This window comes from Petaurus breviceps, unplaced genomic scaffold (assembly GCF_028583685.1).
Source record: "Petaurus breviceps papuanus isolate PSGF00001 unplaced genomic scaffold, PetGlider_PUasm1.0 178, whole genome shotgun sequence".
Taxonomy (NCBI): Eukaryota; Metazoa; Chordata; class Mammalia; order Diprotodontia; family Petauridae; genus Petaurus; species Petaurus breviceps.
Window position 1 is genome coordinate 351,596 of NW_027185777.1, and position 16,399 is coordinate 367,994.

General features: G+C 39.8%; 1 protein-coding gene across 2 annotated transcripts in view; it reads right to left on the bottom strand.

The window, feature by feature from the left end:
• The window catches only part of GLB1 (galactosidase beta 1), an 81,576-nt gene that overhangs the window by 27,614 nt on the left and 37,563 nt on the right, over positions 1-16,399 (bottom strand). For both annotated transcript variants that reach the window (XM_069086131.1, XM_069086132.1), the window contains exons 7-10: positions 13,462-13,520; positions 12,728-12,849; positions 12,055-12,095; positions 8,339-8,451 (exon numbers count right to left, since the gene is read on the bottom strand). In XM_069086131.1, coding sequence (XP_068942232.1) covers positions 8,339-8,451; positions 12,055-12,095; positions 12,728-12,849; positions 13,462-13,520 — 335 coding nt within the window. The remainder of the gene's footprint in view (positions 1-8,338; positions 8,452-12,054; positions 12,096-12,727; positions 12,850-13,461; positions 13,521-16,399) is intronic.

Below are 16,399 nucleotides of genomic sequence, written 5' to 3' on the forward strand. Positions count from 1 at the left end.
GACAAACAGGCCAATTTGGCCAGACTGCAGAATATGAGAAGGAGAACAAGTAATACCTAATAAGGCCTGAAAGGTATTATGAACCAGCCCTCTATCAACTACCTATACCAGGCTGTCCCTCATTGGTAAAATGTTATGCTCCCTAGCCATCACAGGTAGAAATGATGTGAGAAGACAGCACAGGTTCAATGGTAACAGCAGATCTTGTTTTGAGTTCTGCTTACTACCCGTGTGGCCTTGGGTAAATCAATTCCCTGCTCTCTGGTCCTGAGTTCTCTCCATTATAAAATGATGGTGTTGGATCACACATACTGTAAGGTCTCTTACAGCTCTAAATGTATACTCCTAAAGCCCTTCTGATTATGTTTCCTATTCTTTGGGAGCAGACATAGGAGATCTGAAATTCAGGTCCCTCATGACTGTCAGAATTCCAAAAACCAAGATGAAAATCTCAAATGTGGGTCTTCAGAAACTTGGTGAAAAAAAGTAAGAGCAGGTAATTGTCACCAAATTCTTTGTGAATTAGGACAGTTCTAAAGAGAACCCACCCACCTTCCCCATAAAAGTTACAACAATTAAAATGAAAACTGACAACAACAAAAAAGCATTTCCTACGACGTTCTTGAAGTATGCAGAGTAATTCTGAAGTTCTGGCTAAAGTGTTAACCATGTCTAGTCAGATTTTTACCCACACCAAAGAGGATTCTTTAGGAAACTCAGATACTATTAGCTAGGTGGCACCTTGAAGTTCTCAAGCAAATCAGGTTACCTGAAGCCATCACTTTCCAGTACAGTAACCTGTCAAGCCATGAGGTACCAACATCTCTCTTAGGGACAGAAAACTGGTAAGTGACACGAGCCTGTCTGAATTCTCGACTCCATTCTGGGCAGCCCTCCCGATCACCCCAATTAATTTACTGTTGACGTGGGTGGTAAGGAGCTCCAGACATTTCAAATATGACTGTTAATGCATTATTAAATTCTGTTTGCCCAAAAGACAGACCTCAAAGTACTTCCATTTTTACTGTCCTAAATGCTTCTGTGGAAGATGGCAGCTCTCTTTTTTTAAGCCTCATTTTACAGACTGGGAAATTGAGAGATCCTCCAGATCCTTCAATTCTCCTCTCCTTGTACTTCTCCATGTGGCCAACATATCAGTAGCATGACCATCATGGGAGGGCACCAGTAAAGTCACCATAATAACATTAAGAAAATCCCAAATGGCATCACACAACTAAAATCCAACAATAAGGTATAAGAATGCCTGGGTTTCAGCTAAGAAGGGAATCAGTAGGGGATGAGGCAGGGGTTTAAAAAGAATCATCTGATAGGATTAAAACAGACTATCTTGGAATTGAAGGCAAACCTAACTTTTTTTAAGCCTTACCATTTACCTCTCTTCATTCCATGTACATTGGAGCCAAACTTAGCTATTCCTGGTTTCATCTCCCACCTCCAAGCATTTGCACAAGTTGTCCCCAGGCCCAGGAATGTTTCTTCCTCCTGCCCACCACACAGATTCCTTATCGGAAGATCTAAAGCTGGAAAGTCATTAGAGGCCTTTGACACTAACTGCCTCATTTTATAGAGAAAGAAATTGAAACACAAGAGTGACTTGCCCAAAGGCACACAGCTAGTGCATGTCTGAGGAAGGATCTGAACCCAGCATTCTAACCACTACTGGATGCTACCTCACCTTTCAGCCTCAGGTAAGATGCCATATCCTCAAAGATTGCCCTGATCCCTCTCCCTGCCCCCAGTGGTTAATTCTACTTCTTTCCTAAAAATAGCTTTTATCTGTGCAAATCTGGTGTTCTCCCAAAGAAAATTCATAACATATTATATAATAATTTATTATAATAATTATTATATTAATAGTGTGCATTTTAAGGCCTGCAAAGCACCTTTTATTTGTTAACTCATTTGATTCTCACAACAATCCTTGCAAATAGTAAGTATTTAATAAGTGCAGGTTGAATCAAACTGAATTAATTCTTACCCAAACCAGAAATAAAGTTTGGGCAACATAGTACATGAAGAAAGGGAGTACTAAGGAGTCAGAAGATAGAACTACTTACTATCCCTCCAAATTCTGCCTCATTGCTAGAATTTATCTTCAAATGCAGGAATAACAACCTATTGCAAACTGAGAGGACAATGATTATGCACTAGTTCACTTGAAAAGGTCTTGGGGTAGGCGCAGCTAGGTGGCACAGTGGATAGACCACCAGTCCTGGAGTCAGGAGGATCTGAATTCAAGTCCAACCTCAGACTCTTAGTAGCTGTGTGACCCTGGGCAAGTCACTTAATCCTGATTGCCTCCAAAAAATAAATGAAAAAAAAGGTCTTGGAGTATGGTCTTTAGTGAATAGTAAACTCAGTGTAAGTCACCATGATTGTGAATTAGAAGCCCAAAATGCTTATGACATCCTCTGGGCTGGACCAGCGGTTTCATGGGTGTGTAGGTAGGGAACCCCTGGGGAGGCACGGAGGGAGGGGGTGGAGACTGAGGGATTAAGTCAGAGCCACTCCAGGCTACAATCTAATAACAACAGCTAAAAATAGCTAAGATTTACATAGCACAATATGTGCAAAGGGCATTGTGCTAATTGCTTTACAATTTTTATTCCATTTGATCCTCATAAGGACCCTGGGAAGCAGGTGCTACTATGATACTCACTTTACAGATGAAGGGACTGAGGCAAACAGAGACCACATAACCTGCCCCTGGTCATGAAGCAGGTCAGAATCTTACCCTTACATTAATAGAAGAACAGTATGCTGGAACAAGGGAAATGACATGCCCTGGTTGGGGCAACCAATCAACAAGCATTTATTAAGTACCTGGTGTATGCTGGGTACTGCTTTCAGTTCTAGACTCTTCTTCTTAAGCAAGTCATTGTCAAGATGGAAGGGTTCAGAGGAGGAATGAAACAGAATTCTTAGTTTTGAGTCAGAATGAGGGGAAAAGAGAAGGATCAAATAGGAGCTAAGACCACTCCCCAGGGATGGAGATGGTAATGATAACAGATGAAAGAAAAAAAGGCAAAATGACTCAATTTTTATTTTTCTTATTTTCTCCTCAGTCAAGGGGAATGACCATTGGTCTCCAAAGAATAGAGCAAACAGATAAATAAAGACACAGTAAGAGACCACTAGCCTTCTGATTAACTGGAGCCCACGGTATTAAAAAGAAGTCAAGTCTATCTAACTGTGAGGCCCTGAATTGTTCTCATCTATCAGTGAAAGGGTGGAAGACAGCCTCTCTGATGTGTTTCTAATTCTAGACCTTTTGAGCCCATGAACTAACAATTCTCACACCCTCAAATAACATCAATGGGGCCTCCATAAACCAAGTCAAATGCCTTTCTCAGATGCTATGTTCTCCACAAGGGTCAGAAACCCCTGAAAACAAAATGGCTCTGGAAATTCTGTAACTAACATAAATTAATAGGCATAAATAAGTACTTTATTCAAATGATTTTGCCTTGGTTGAGCTGCTTTTGCTGGAAAGTGACAGAGGGGACAACCCCCAACCCACAAAAAGAGACTCCTCCAGCTGAGGGGTGGAGATGGAGACTTCACAATGATGACTCCCTGGAGAGGTTTCTTCCTTTTTCTCTTTTACCATTTATGGAGAAAGGGGCCAGGGACTGTAAGAATTTAGATGGCTCATCAGAAAGGTTAGAGAGCAGCAGAGACAAGAGGCCCAGGCAGATCTTGATGCGGAGTAGATGCAAAAGCTGAAACTCTAGCAAGAAAGCTAATAGTTTCAGAGTGGGATGGTAAGGGAAAAACTAATCATTGATAAGAGGGCGGTAAATTAGGTATTTATCCCCTTCAAAGTTAAGGGTTGGAGGCAGGGGGGTCCAGGGGAAAGAAGCACTGGCTTGGGAGTCACAGGCCCTATGTTCCAGTCTTACTCCTGATGCTTACTCTCTGTGTAATCTAGGGTGCACTTACCCTAAATTAATTATCTTTTATTTTTATTTATATATTTATACTATATATATACACAATATATATTTATACTATATATATACACTATATATATTTATACTATATATATACACACAATATATATTTATTTATTTTTACAATATATTTATGTATATAATTATTAATAATTAATCTCTTTGGGCCTCCTAGACTAAATGACTTCTGAGGTTTCTTACTGGTCTAATCTATGATGGAAATGCTAAATCTGACTGCTTTGATATAGAGATTAAATTATCTGATTCTATTATTTTTAACTGGGATATGAGGCCTTCTCTACCTGAGGCTATTTCCATTTTAATAATAATAGCAGTTTAAATCTGGTCTTAGACACCTACTAGGTGTGTGACCCTGAGCAAGTCAATTTGCCCATTGTCATCCCCCAAATAAGAACAATTAGCTAACATTTACATAATCTTCACTATGTGCCAGGTACTGTGCTAAGAGACTTACATCTGATACTCACAAAACCCTATGAGGTAGGTGCTATTATCATCCCCCATTTTACAAATGAGGAAACTGAGGCAGACAGAAGCTAAGTGACTTGTCCAGGGTCACACAGCTGATAAAGTTATCTGAGTCAGCATTTGAACTCAGGTCTTCCAGACCCCTGGCCTAGTACTCTGTCTCTGATACCACCTCCCTGCCCTCTACAGCAACTAACACATTGAGTTCTAAACTTAACATGTTAACATATTTGATAACATGATAACATATTTGATGCTAGGAGGTAGGTGATAGCATTATATACATTTTACTGGAAAGTGATTTTTGCCCAGGGTCACACATCTAGGAATTGTCTGAGGCAGGATTCAAACTCAGGTCTTCCTATTTCCAAGTGCAATGCTCTTTCTACTGGGCCAATCAGCTGCTTTCTAGAAGAACTCATGAACCCAAGGGAATCCCTAATGGGGTTATAGTCAAAACTGGACTCTTCACTCTTTTGAGAAATCTTTTTCTACTATGAGGCTTGAATCATGTTATCTCCCAAATCTAAAACAGGCTCCCCTCCCTAAGTATATATAGATAGCTCTTTGGCCTGGTAACACCTTATCTACCCTTCAAGACCTAGAAACCATGCTGTCTATATCAGGATTCCTTGAAGGAACTGGAGATGTTTGCCTACATGAGAACACAGAAGGGAGACAGGATAGAAGTCTTCAAATATTTGGGAGGCTGGCCCCTGAAAGTGCAACTAGACCAGGAGTAGGAAATCTGTGGTCTTCAGGCCACCTGTGGTCTTCTACTAATTTGTTCTGTAAAATTTGGATTTAGTTAGAAGGCCACACTTAAGGACCTAGAAGGCCTTACATGGCTAGAGGACCACAGGTTCCCCACCCCTGAACTAGACAGAAGCAATGGGTAGGATTCAGTTGAACTCATCAAATGTGGTAAAATGGCCTAGTGGAGAGATGGTCTTGATGTCAGAAAGACCCAGATTCAAATCCTGCCTGAGACCTCCTGACAAGGTGATCCTGGGCAATTCACTTAACCTCAAAATGCTCCAGGCAAAAACCAGAAGTTGCAATAAAGGTGCAAACCCAGCTTGTGCTGGTAGAGGATGCTCCCCTCCACTAATGAAATCACAGGCCCATAACCCTATCAATTCATCATGCATTCATTAAGCCCTTACTATAAAGCAAGGCATGATAGGAGGTGCTAGGGATACAGGAACAAATAAAGGAAAAAACAGGCCTTGTCATCAGATAACTTACGTTCTCTAGCTTGGGAAAAGGGGGCTGTAACATTGACCCTGATAAGCAAGGTCAAGATTTTCTAGAAACAGTGCAGACCAGAAGGATCCATTAGGAGGGTTCTAGATGTAAGAACACAACGATGGCACCTAAGACTAGGCCTTTAAGGATGCTAAGAACCCTGAAAAGAGGAGGAGGAAGGTTTTCCAGGTATGTGCATATGACCAGCGGTTCAGAGAGGCAGACTTTGGCCATGGAAACAAAGGCCCAAACAGAACTTTCCAAAACTGGAATGAGCAGCTATCTAGCAAAACAATGCACGCTGCCTTCCTGGAGAGCTTGAGGCAGATGCTACAAGGGAAGGCCCACTTGCCAAGAATGATACAGGAGAGAGTTATGCTTCAGATCAGGCTTAGTTTAGGTTGGAACTTCTTCATCTGGAGTCCACACAACTCCGAGAGGGTATCCATGGATAGATCTCTGGGAGTCTGGGAACTCGGATGGAAAACTCCAAAAGCATATCCACGGATTGATTTCTGGGGTTCTGGGATCGTGGCTAGAAAAAAATGTTACATTTTTTGTTTTCACTAAACTCTAAAATTTAATATTTTCTTCAATTATAATAAAAACACATACATTATTCTGCAAAGGGGTCTAGAGGCATCAGACTGCCAAGATGCACAAAACAGTCAAGAACCGCTGGGTTAGATGGTTCTTTCGAGCGCCAAAATTTCAAGACTACTCATCCTGGCATCCTCTGAAAACACCTTAAGGCATTGAGCCAGAAGCTTAACAACTACCTGTTTCCTGGTACCAAAATAGTTGGACAGGGGCCCATAGGCTCTGTCCAGAAGGAGCTGCTTTTGCAGCTGCAAACCACTCACCCCACCCCTTCCTCACCTTTGCAAAGAGCAGAGCCCTCAGAACTCAGTGAAAACAAGTGGGAGGGGCTCTCTACCTTATCAGATTCTCAAGTGGTAAGGGGACCTGGGGAAGGGTGGTGACCAGAACCCCAGCCCAAAGGAGCCCAAGGAGCTATGGAGAATAGCAAAGACAGGTGTGCAGAAGGACTTGCCTGCATGTGACTTAGGAACCAGAATCTCTGGAAAGAGAGAACTACCCCAGCAGCATTCCCCCTCTCCCTCCTGAAATGGCAAGACAGGAAAGACATTCGGGCCATGTTCTACATAGGACAGCAGATCCCAAATCTGAACTGTCCCATCTTCCATGGGACATCTGACTGTAAAGACTAAACACTATCCTCTTAATATTTCTCCATGTAAGACAGATGGATTTTTAATTTTTTTTGTGCCCCCCTAGAATGACCCTGGAATCAGAAGAAGCTGAATTCAAATTTGGCCTCAGACACTAGACACTTACTAGCTGTGTGATGCTGGACAAGTCACATAACCCTGATTGCTTCACCCAAAAAAAAAAAGTTTTCAAATGCATAACAGGGTTACAAATGAAACCAATTCTATTGTAATATAGTTACCAAAATATTTTTCAAAACAAGTTTATAGACCCCACCCCCAGAAGGATCACGGGTAAATACAAGGGTCCAAGACTATATAACTTAAAAAAAAGTCACTGAACCTCTGGCCCCAGAGGGGCACAGACGAAAAAATAAAACGTAATTAAGTGAAAAGGATAAACAAAACAAACAGAGGTAAAGGTTGCACATTACATTAAAAATGCAAGACAATTTTCTTTAAAAAACACACACATGTATTCTCCATCTACAAGTTAAAATTCTTTGTACCACAAGTTTATTTCAAAACTCAAGTGCCTACTTAAGACGAAAAATTCTCTCCACCTCCAGAGAAAGAGTCTGAATGAAGATTAAAACCTGCTTTCTTAAACTCTCTTTATTATTCTCGGGGGGTTTTTGTCCTGTGTTTCCTTTTTCAACATGGTTAATATGCAAATGTTTTGCATGATTGCACATGCATAATCTGTATCAAATTGTTTGCCTTTTCATGGAGGAGGGAAGGGAAGGAGGGAGGGAGAGAATTTGGAACTCAAATTTTTAAAAACAAATGTTAAAAATTTTGTTTCCATGAAATTGAGAAAAAAAAAATTAAGAAAAAAAACCTCAAGTGACTGAGCAGAAAGACTGCGGATTTGTAAAAAGCCACAGCAGAGACAGGAAACCCCACCTGGGAGGCTCAGGTCATGCTGTCAGAGGCAGGCACCAATGCCAGGCCAGCTCTATGCTGCCAGCATCTGTCCAAGGCACAGGAATGCAGAATAAATCTTGGCTTTGATAATCAACGGAAAATAATATTTCTGCTAGACTTGACCTAAATCATAGGTGCAAAACATCTCCATCTTGGAGCCAGTAGGGATCACAAAAGATCATCTAGTCCTTGTATAGACAGCTAGGAGACAAAGTGGATGGCGTGCTGGGCCTAAAGTCAGGAAGGCCCGAGTGAAACCACCCTGGGCCTCAGTTTCCTTATTTGTAAAAGGAAGATAATAAAATCACCTATCTCCCGGAGTTGCTGTGAGGATCAAGCAGGACAGTATTTGAAAAACACTTCATTTGCTCATCATCATTAAGGGCATCCCTTCTGACTCTAACTCCTATAAACCTTTCGTCCTGCAGCAGACCCACAAGGCCGGAACCCTTATATAAAAACACTCACCTTTCCAATAACTTCCCTCACAGCAAAATACTTCTCAGTGAGGTCTCCCGCTTCACTCAATGGGGCATCGTAGTCATAACTAGTAGGTTGTGGTGCATAAGGTGTATTGGCTCCTAAGAGGTAAAGGTGCAACAATTTTTAATAATGGAAACAATGAGAAGAAGTTCAATGAAAGGCAATCACCGGGACACAGTTAAGCCAAGCAAGTATTCTTCAATGCCTACTAGATGAAGGGCTCTTAAGGGGCCAGGAGTACTGTTTTCAAGCATTTGAAGGACTGTTTAGCTGAAAATGGAAGTAGGATTGATTGTTCTTCTCTGGGAAGATTGATATGAACTGATATAGAGAGAAGGCAGAACCAAGGAAAAGAAATCCAAAATGGTGACAAGATAAATGGAAAGAATGAGAATAAAACAATTGAAACTAAAGGCAATAAATTATAAGGACCAAGCTTGACCCCAGAGAAGAAATCTAAGAAAGCAACTGCATATAACATCATATTCTGCCCCCATTAGAGTGGAAGGTGTTAAAGGGTAGGGAAGAGGTGAAACTGAATAGATACCAATCTAAAGTCCTATGTTTTTAGGCTCAAAAATCCAACAGAACACAGGAGATGCAGCTGAAGAATAGTTCGTGTAAAAAAGAAAAGTCAAGTCTTTGAAGTAGCTACTAAAAAAAGCTAATGTGACTTTTTAAGAGGTAACAAATTGTAAATCCAGCCCGACTTAACTATATTCTAGATAGAACACATATGGAATATCATATTTAGGCCTAGCCACCACCATGAAACTGGAAGATGACAAGAATGGGGAGAAGACATGAATGTGTGTCAAATGAGAAATGTTTATTAGCTTCTTAAAGATGGTTTATGGGAGATTGAAAGCTATTTCCCAACATCTTGGAGGCAGATGAGGGATTAGACATGTTCCATGTCATTCCAGAGATAAGGAAGGTAGGTTCCTTCTTAATATGAAGGGACAATTTTCCAACAATTAGAGCTCTCCAGATCTAGAACTGGCTGCCCTGCAAACTCATGAGGCTCCCATCACCATATATCATTCAAGTGGGGGCTGAACGGCCACCATTTAGGAATGTGCTGAGAGTATTCCTCCTCAGTGGGATGAGAGGTTAGACTGGACAAGCTCTGCGACTTCTTTCATCTTGAAGGGTCTATGACCTGGAGACACTGTACTCCTAATAATTCTAATCCCCGAGGAAAAGCATCACTCAATATACACTGTGGGTGACTTTCCCTATCCCCACAAAAGAGGGACAACTACAATTTCCCTAGAATTTGTCTTCTTAGGTAACCTAAACGAGGTTAAACAATGAGCTAGCAATTTAAGGATTATACCATTTCTGTCACCTGCCTGGGACTTAAAGTAAAGAAGTAGAAGAGGGAGATTAGCCTTAAGGTTGAATGAGCATCTTTATTCTGGACCACAGACTTCAAGCTCAGTGCCTGGAACACAGTAAGGACTTACTCAAAAATATTTGCATTAATTCATTCATTAACACACTTTAAAAATGCTTCTGGGCATGGGAAATACAGGCTAAAAATAAAGCCCTTTTCTACACCCATTACTGCATAAATTTCCAGTACAATTCAACTGGACAAAATTTATTAAGCATCGACTATGTACAGCTTGGTGCTAGGAGGGGAGGGAGTTAAAGTTTAGGTAAAACATAGTAAGTCCCACGAGTACATAAGACACTTTGAAGACAAAAGAACTAATGATTTCAGAGGACTGATAGCTAAGTAACCATTCCAACACTCAGGAGACAGATGTAGAGCTACAGATGTGGAAGGAGGCCTGTTTTATCAGACATGTTGTTTAGTCATTTTCAGTTGTGCCAAATTCTTTGTGACCCCATTTGGGGTTTTCTCGACAAAGATAGTGGTTTGTGGTTTCTTTGTCAAGCTCACTTTACAAATGAGGAAACTGAGGCAAACAGGATTAAGTGACTTGCCCAGGTTCACACAGCTAATAAGTATCTGAGGCTGGATCTGAATTCACAAAGATGGATCTTTCTGTTTCTAGACCTGGCACTCTATTCACTGCACCACCTAACTACCCATATATTAATTCATTTTTACTTGATTGTGCTTGTTACAAGGAATGATTTGAGCAATAGGAGATAGACTTAAGAAGTTTAACATATATGAGCATCACAAATTTTTTTAAAAGACTACAGGACAACTGAAATACGTGGACCTTCTCTCACTCCTTCATTCTAGAAGGCTTCAATGGATTTATGATCTTCATTAGTGCAAGAGACTTGCTCCTCCCATGCAGATCACAACCCAAAGCCACCAAACTACCAAGAAAATGGTGGCAGATACATGTATAACCTGTATCAGATTGCTTACCGTCTAAGGGAAGGGCAAGAGGAGGGAGGAAGGGATAGAATTTGGAACTCAAAACTCTTAAAAAGAATTTTTTAAATTGTTTTTACAGGTAATTAGGGTAAAAATAAAATGTTATTAAAAATGTTATTAAAATGTTATTAAATGTCAATTTAATTAATGTTAATTTTAAAATGTTATTAAAAAAAAAAAGAAAAGAAAATGGTGGCAAATTCCAGTCTCCCTGCTATTGAACAAGGAGAGGGGAAATGTAGTCATCACTGACCTCTTTGGTCCAGGAGAGGTTATGAAAAGGGAAAGGGCTAATAAGTGGGAGGAGGTGATCAAAGGCAATCATCACCTTAAAACTACTGGCAATGTGACTAACTTCTTCATGAATTGAACATTCTTGCTGTTCTCCCATGGTATTTCATCTCCATTTTATGCATTTGCACTGGCTATCTTCCATGCCTGGAATGTACTCCCTTTTTACCTCAACCTCACAGAGAGAATAAATTGCAGTAAGATTTTTATATAGATTTTTTTCCTTCTCCCCAAACCTACCAAAAATAAATATTTGACCTTTTTTTAAAAAAAAAAAAAAAGAAAGAAAAGGTAGGTGTTAGTATGATTCCCACTTCATTTCACAGATCAGGAAACTGAGGTTGAAAACAGTTACATATACTGCCCACAATCATAAGTGTCTGAGTCAGGATTCAAATTCAGGTCTTCCTGACTTCAGGTCCAGCATTCTATTTACTGTTTGCCCTTTCAACCATAAGTAATGAAAACCAGGTGTACACAGATAACAAATCTGTAAACAATGGCAAAACTCTCATGTTATTATTTTCACCCTTGACCCTACTAGAGGTCTATGTGCAGCATTATTTAAGTTTTATAACTTCTCCCTTTCCTTACCCAACCAGTAAGTTGGTGATTCATGCATCTACTCTCATACTGAAGTAAAAGAAAATGAAAAAGAAGAAAAATCACTGGCTAGCATGAATCTGAGATGTAGGAGGTTGGGCCCCATTTTATCAGGAGAAACTCTTCACTAAATGAAGTCATACTTGAAGATGTGGAAAGTCAGAATAAAAGGGAAAAAAGGGTAGGACATAGAAAGAGGAGTAACCTCCCCCGCAGAAAAGAAGAAAATGTTAAAAAGAAGTATGAGTTGTCTTTGGAAAAAGCAACCAAATTAGAAGAATGTTTCAGAATTTTGCTCCTTCAAATACAAAGACAGGATCGAATTATATTAAAAAACAACAAAAGAAACTCAATTTATAGAACATAAATATAATTTGCTGCAACACCCAGATTTTGAAAGAAAACTAAAGATGAAAATCCCATGGACAAAATGAACTCTTACCATTCCAGTAGCCAAAATTGGTCCCACCTATAAACATGTACCTAAAATGAAAAAGAGAATTGTCAGAGCACTGCTGAGTGAAAAGAAGCCTTTAGTAATTAAGGAAAGAGACTCTTTGTTGACTTTGATTTTGGCAAAGTTAAAGGGCAAAAGATAAAGCCACAAAATCAACTGCCCCTCTAGATAAGGTCACCTTGGTGCCCCAGAAAAACACAATTTTTAAAAAATGATTCAACAGCAACTAACAAAATTAAGTATTTCAAGTACTGCTTTAATTCAGAACCCAAGAAATTTGCGCAGAAAAAAATCAGATAGTCCTACCTGGAGAAACATTCAATTCAACAAATATTTATTGTCTGTGCCAGACACTGCCAACATACATCACAGAAGTAAGGCCTGATCCCAGGGCTTCCAACCCTTTTGTCTACTAAGGCACATTCTTTCTCATTTACTTACATGTCTATATTTTTTGCCTTTCAAAGAGGTCTCACATTAGGAACAAGACCTAAACTGGGCCACATTCTAATCGATATAAAACAATATAACAAAGAGATGGAGATAATTTGCAGCTATGAACAGTCAACTTAGTGTTCACTGCATTCCTCCAAAAAGAGTTGCTTCTATTCCTTGAAAAAGAAATGAAAACAAAAATTATTTCTCCAAGTTCACTTACATGTCAACATTGGCACCCCGGGAAAGTATGTCAATTAAAAACTCAACAACTTTTTCGGTACTGATTGTCTGGTGAGCTTCACCCCAGTGGTCTAACCATCCAGTGTAGAACTCTGAATTGATCTACAAAAGGAAGAAGGTAAAGGGGTTTCAAACAAGGTTGATCATCACTTGTAACATTTACCACTATGGAATAGAAGCGTATTATACCTTCCAAGTGTCCTACTACCATTTCCAAAAAGTTGCAGAATAACACTATTATAATATTTTCTCATGGTGTTATAAGTTAGACTTGAAACTCTCCCCTCTTTGCACGTGGCAGTCTATGAGTACAGAACATTGTAAATATTGTCAGGTTTTAATTAAGTGTGTTATAGTTTAGCTGAAATGCTTTTTCTTTTTTAATTCTTTGTTATTAGGGGTGGCTATAATAACAGGGAAGAGGGGATAGAAAATTAAGATTCTATAAAAATAAAGATATTAATTAAAAAAAAAAACAAGTGTTGAGGGAAAGGATGTTAGAGCCACAAGGGATTAGGCTTTATGGATTTTTTTTCTGACAGCTAAAAAGTCAGGGAAGATAGTGAGCAGATTTTTGAGTAGGTATGTATGGGTTGGACTGTATACCCTCTAAGGTTGAAATTCTGGGATTCTTTGTCATAGATGTTTCATTGACCTAACAACAATTACTTCTGTCCATCCTGAGCTAACATGAAAGAAACAAACAAACGTTACCAAGGGTCCTTTGGGCTCAGCCATCCTCTGGGTCAGAAAAGCTTCTGTAACATTGCGACCTACATGGAGGGTCAAGCAGGTTTTAAAGAAAGACAGAGAGAGAGAGAGAGAGAGAGAGAGAGAGAGAGAGAGAGAGAGAGATGAGCATTTATGAGGAATTAGAAAAAAAGAGAATGTCAGAAGCATTAGGACACTGAGGGTCTCCCTAGCACCATCCCAGAATGTTCTGTCTACATCTATTCAAATAGCCAATCTGTCCTTTAAGGTACATAGTAAACATAATAAATGTTTAAATAATTGCATTAAATTGAAATCATACAGTTCATCCATGAAACCTTCCCTGATATCCCACGGCAGAAACAGTCCCCCTTATTTGGGACTTTGATAGCAAATCTTTTGTATTTATTTCTTCTCTTCCTGGAAGACTCCAGAGCTGAAAGTGCTTTGCCTGGATTCCTATGACACCTACAATCTATCTGGATCTTAATATAAGCAACTAGGTTGCATAGCTAGTTTTGCCATTCAAGACCCAAGTTCAAATCCTTCTTCAGACACTAGATGTGTGACTCCGGGCAAGTCACTTTGCTTTTCTCAGTTTCTTCACCTGAAAATGGGGGTAGTAATAGAACCTACTTTACAGAGTTGGCATGAGTATCAAATGACTTCATATAATTTTTATATTACTATCAATGTTTTATTAATGTATATTGCATTTTATCAATATAATTTATAATATAGTGTATTATATAATAAATGTATTCTATAATGCATATAATGTAATGCAACTATTATATGTATGTGTATATACACACAAGTCTATATACATGTATGCATAAAATATTGTGTTATATTTATAATGTTATTTTCTATTAATAATGTATACATATACACTATAAAAATATATACACACACAAAGTACTTTGCAAGCTTTAAACTGCTACATAAATATTTAGCTATTATTTTTATTATACAAAAGTACAGCATTGTGATCAGAGAACTGACCAAGGAGCTGAGAAGACCTAGGTTCAAGGCCTGCTTTTAACCCATATTGATTTTGTGACCCTGGGTAAATCACGAGTCTTCAGTGCTCTGGGGCAACTCTAAGACTCTTAGAGAGAAAGTACCCACCTGTATGGTAGAGAGGGGGAGTTTCTTCACTGGAGACCTCCCTGTACCTATGACATCAGTGATTTGGTCCCTATCTTACTATGAATTCTTCATGCCCATCTGACTTGCCCCCCCCAAGCAGATTGTAGGCCTGTTGAAAGCCCGGATTATGTTCTAATCCTGGAGCCAGGACCAGGGCATTATCTCTAACTTTAGAGGTGGCAGGGGCCTTAGAGGTCCTTACATCCAACCCCTTCATTTTACAAATAAGGAATATTAAACTACAGAGATTAAGTGAAGATTAAGGGAGAAGAAAGGGGAAGACCTAACTATCCCTAAGGCCCCTTCCAGCTGGAAATCAATGATGCTACAATCTCTGATCTTCAATGCTTCTGGGAAGCAGCTCCTGTTTGCAGCCCACTTTGTAATTGACCATGCCACACCCTCAAATCCATCTCTCCTTCCCCAGAGAAGTCCTTTAACTCTGTAGAGAGAGATGCTGTAAAAGGTAGTGTTGTCTACTTTTAACATCCCTCCCAGAAAAAAGAACTTGTCCTTTCCTTGTGGTGGGGGAAGGAGGCATCTCCTCAAGCAGGGGGAGGAAATCAGCATCACCACTTCCTATGCAGCTGACGAGTTATGGGGATTCGTGACCTAAACCAATTCTCTTCCTAAGTACGTTTGGTAAGAAAATAATGCTTGAAGATTAAATTAATATAAAAGCTAAAAAAAAGTAAATGTATTCAAAATGACTTTCAATGTGAAATATTGGGATACTCTCTAGAATATCATTTTTGAGACTGAAAAAATACATTGGTTTGTGTGTGTGCATTATATATGTAAGTATGTCTATTTTTTGAAACATGAACGCAAAGACTTAGAAATTAAATGGAGACCATGCCAGCCAGTTACTTGGCCCTCTAAATTCCCCTGTGGGTTCACGGTCCCACTATAGAGCTCTGCTTTGCTGACAGACCATTCATGCCTACAGGACATGAACAGAACGCTTTTTGAAGCAAGGAGCAGGTGCTTTGACAGAAGCCAGAGGAAGCACAAGATGACGTCTGTCGAGTCGGAAAAGCTGACAATCTCATGACTAAGGTCAAACCAAGGAGTCTGGTAACTTCCTGCTTTTGTGGACTCAGCAGCCCTGGCTTCCTTCAAAACTTGCTTATTTAAACTCCCCCTTCTAGATGGGGCTGAGCCCAAGCTCCTGCTAGCTCCGATGAAGCTGCCTTATTTTTTACCTGATACATATTTCACATGTACTTTTATGTATTCATGCTATTTCTCTGGTAGAAAATCAATCCCTTGAGAGTGGAGCTGCTTTTATTTCTGTGGGGCTCTCCAGTTTGCCTGCTGATTAACACTTAATGTGAAAAATTTACACTCTATCCCCAGAATGGCTGGGGAAAAGGTGACAGATGTCCTTAGGGGCCTGCTAGTCCTAGCTTGGGAAGAGGAGAGGGAAATCAAGGGAGCCATAATAATAGGTAACATTTACATAGCTTTTAAGGTTTGCAAAGCCCTTTACTTATTATCTCATTTGATCTGTTATCTTATTCCAGAGGGACAGATATCTGCTATCTCATCTTTTTTGAGAGGAGTGGAGGAGGGAAGGCAGGGAAATTGGGGTTTAGTGACTTGCCTCAAGTCAAACAGCTAATAAGTGTCAAGTGGCTGAGTCTGAGTTTGAACTCAGGTCCTCCTGACTTCAGGGAGGGTGTTCTATTCAGTCCTCCAGCTACCCGCCCCTGGTTATCTCCTTTGATCCTAAAAACAACCCAGGGAGGCTGGTGCAATGATTGTCCTCATTTAACAGTTGAGGAAA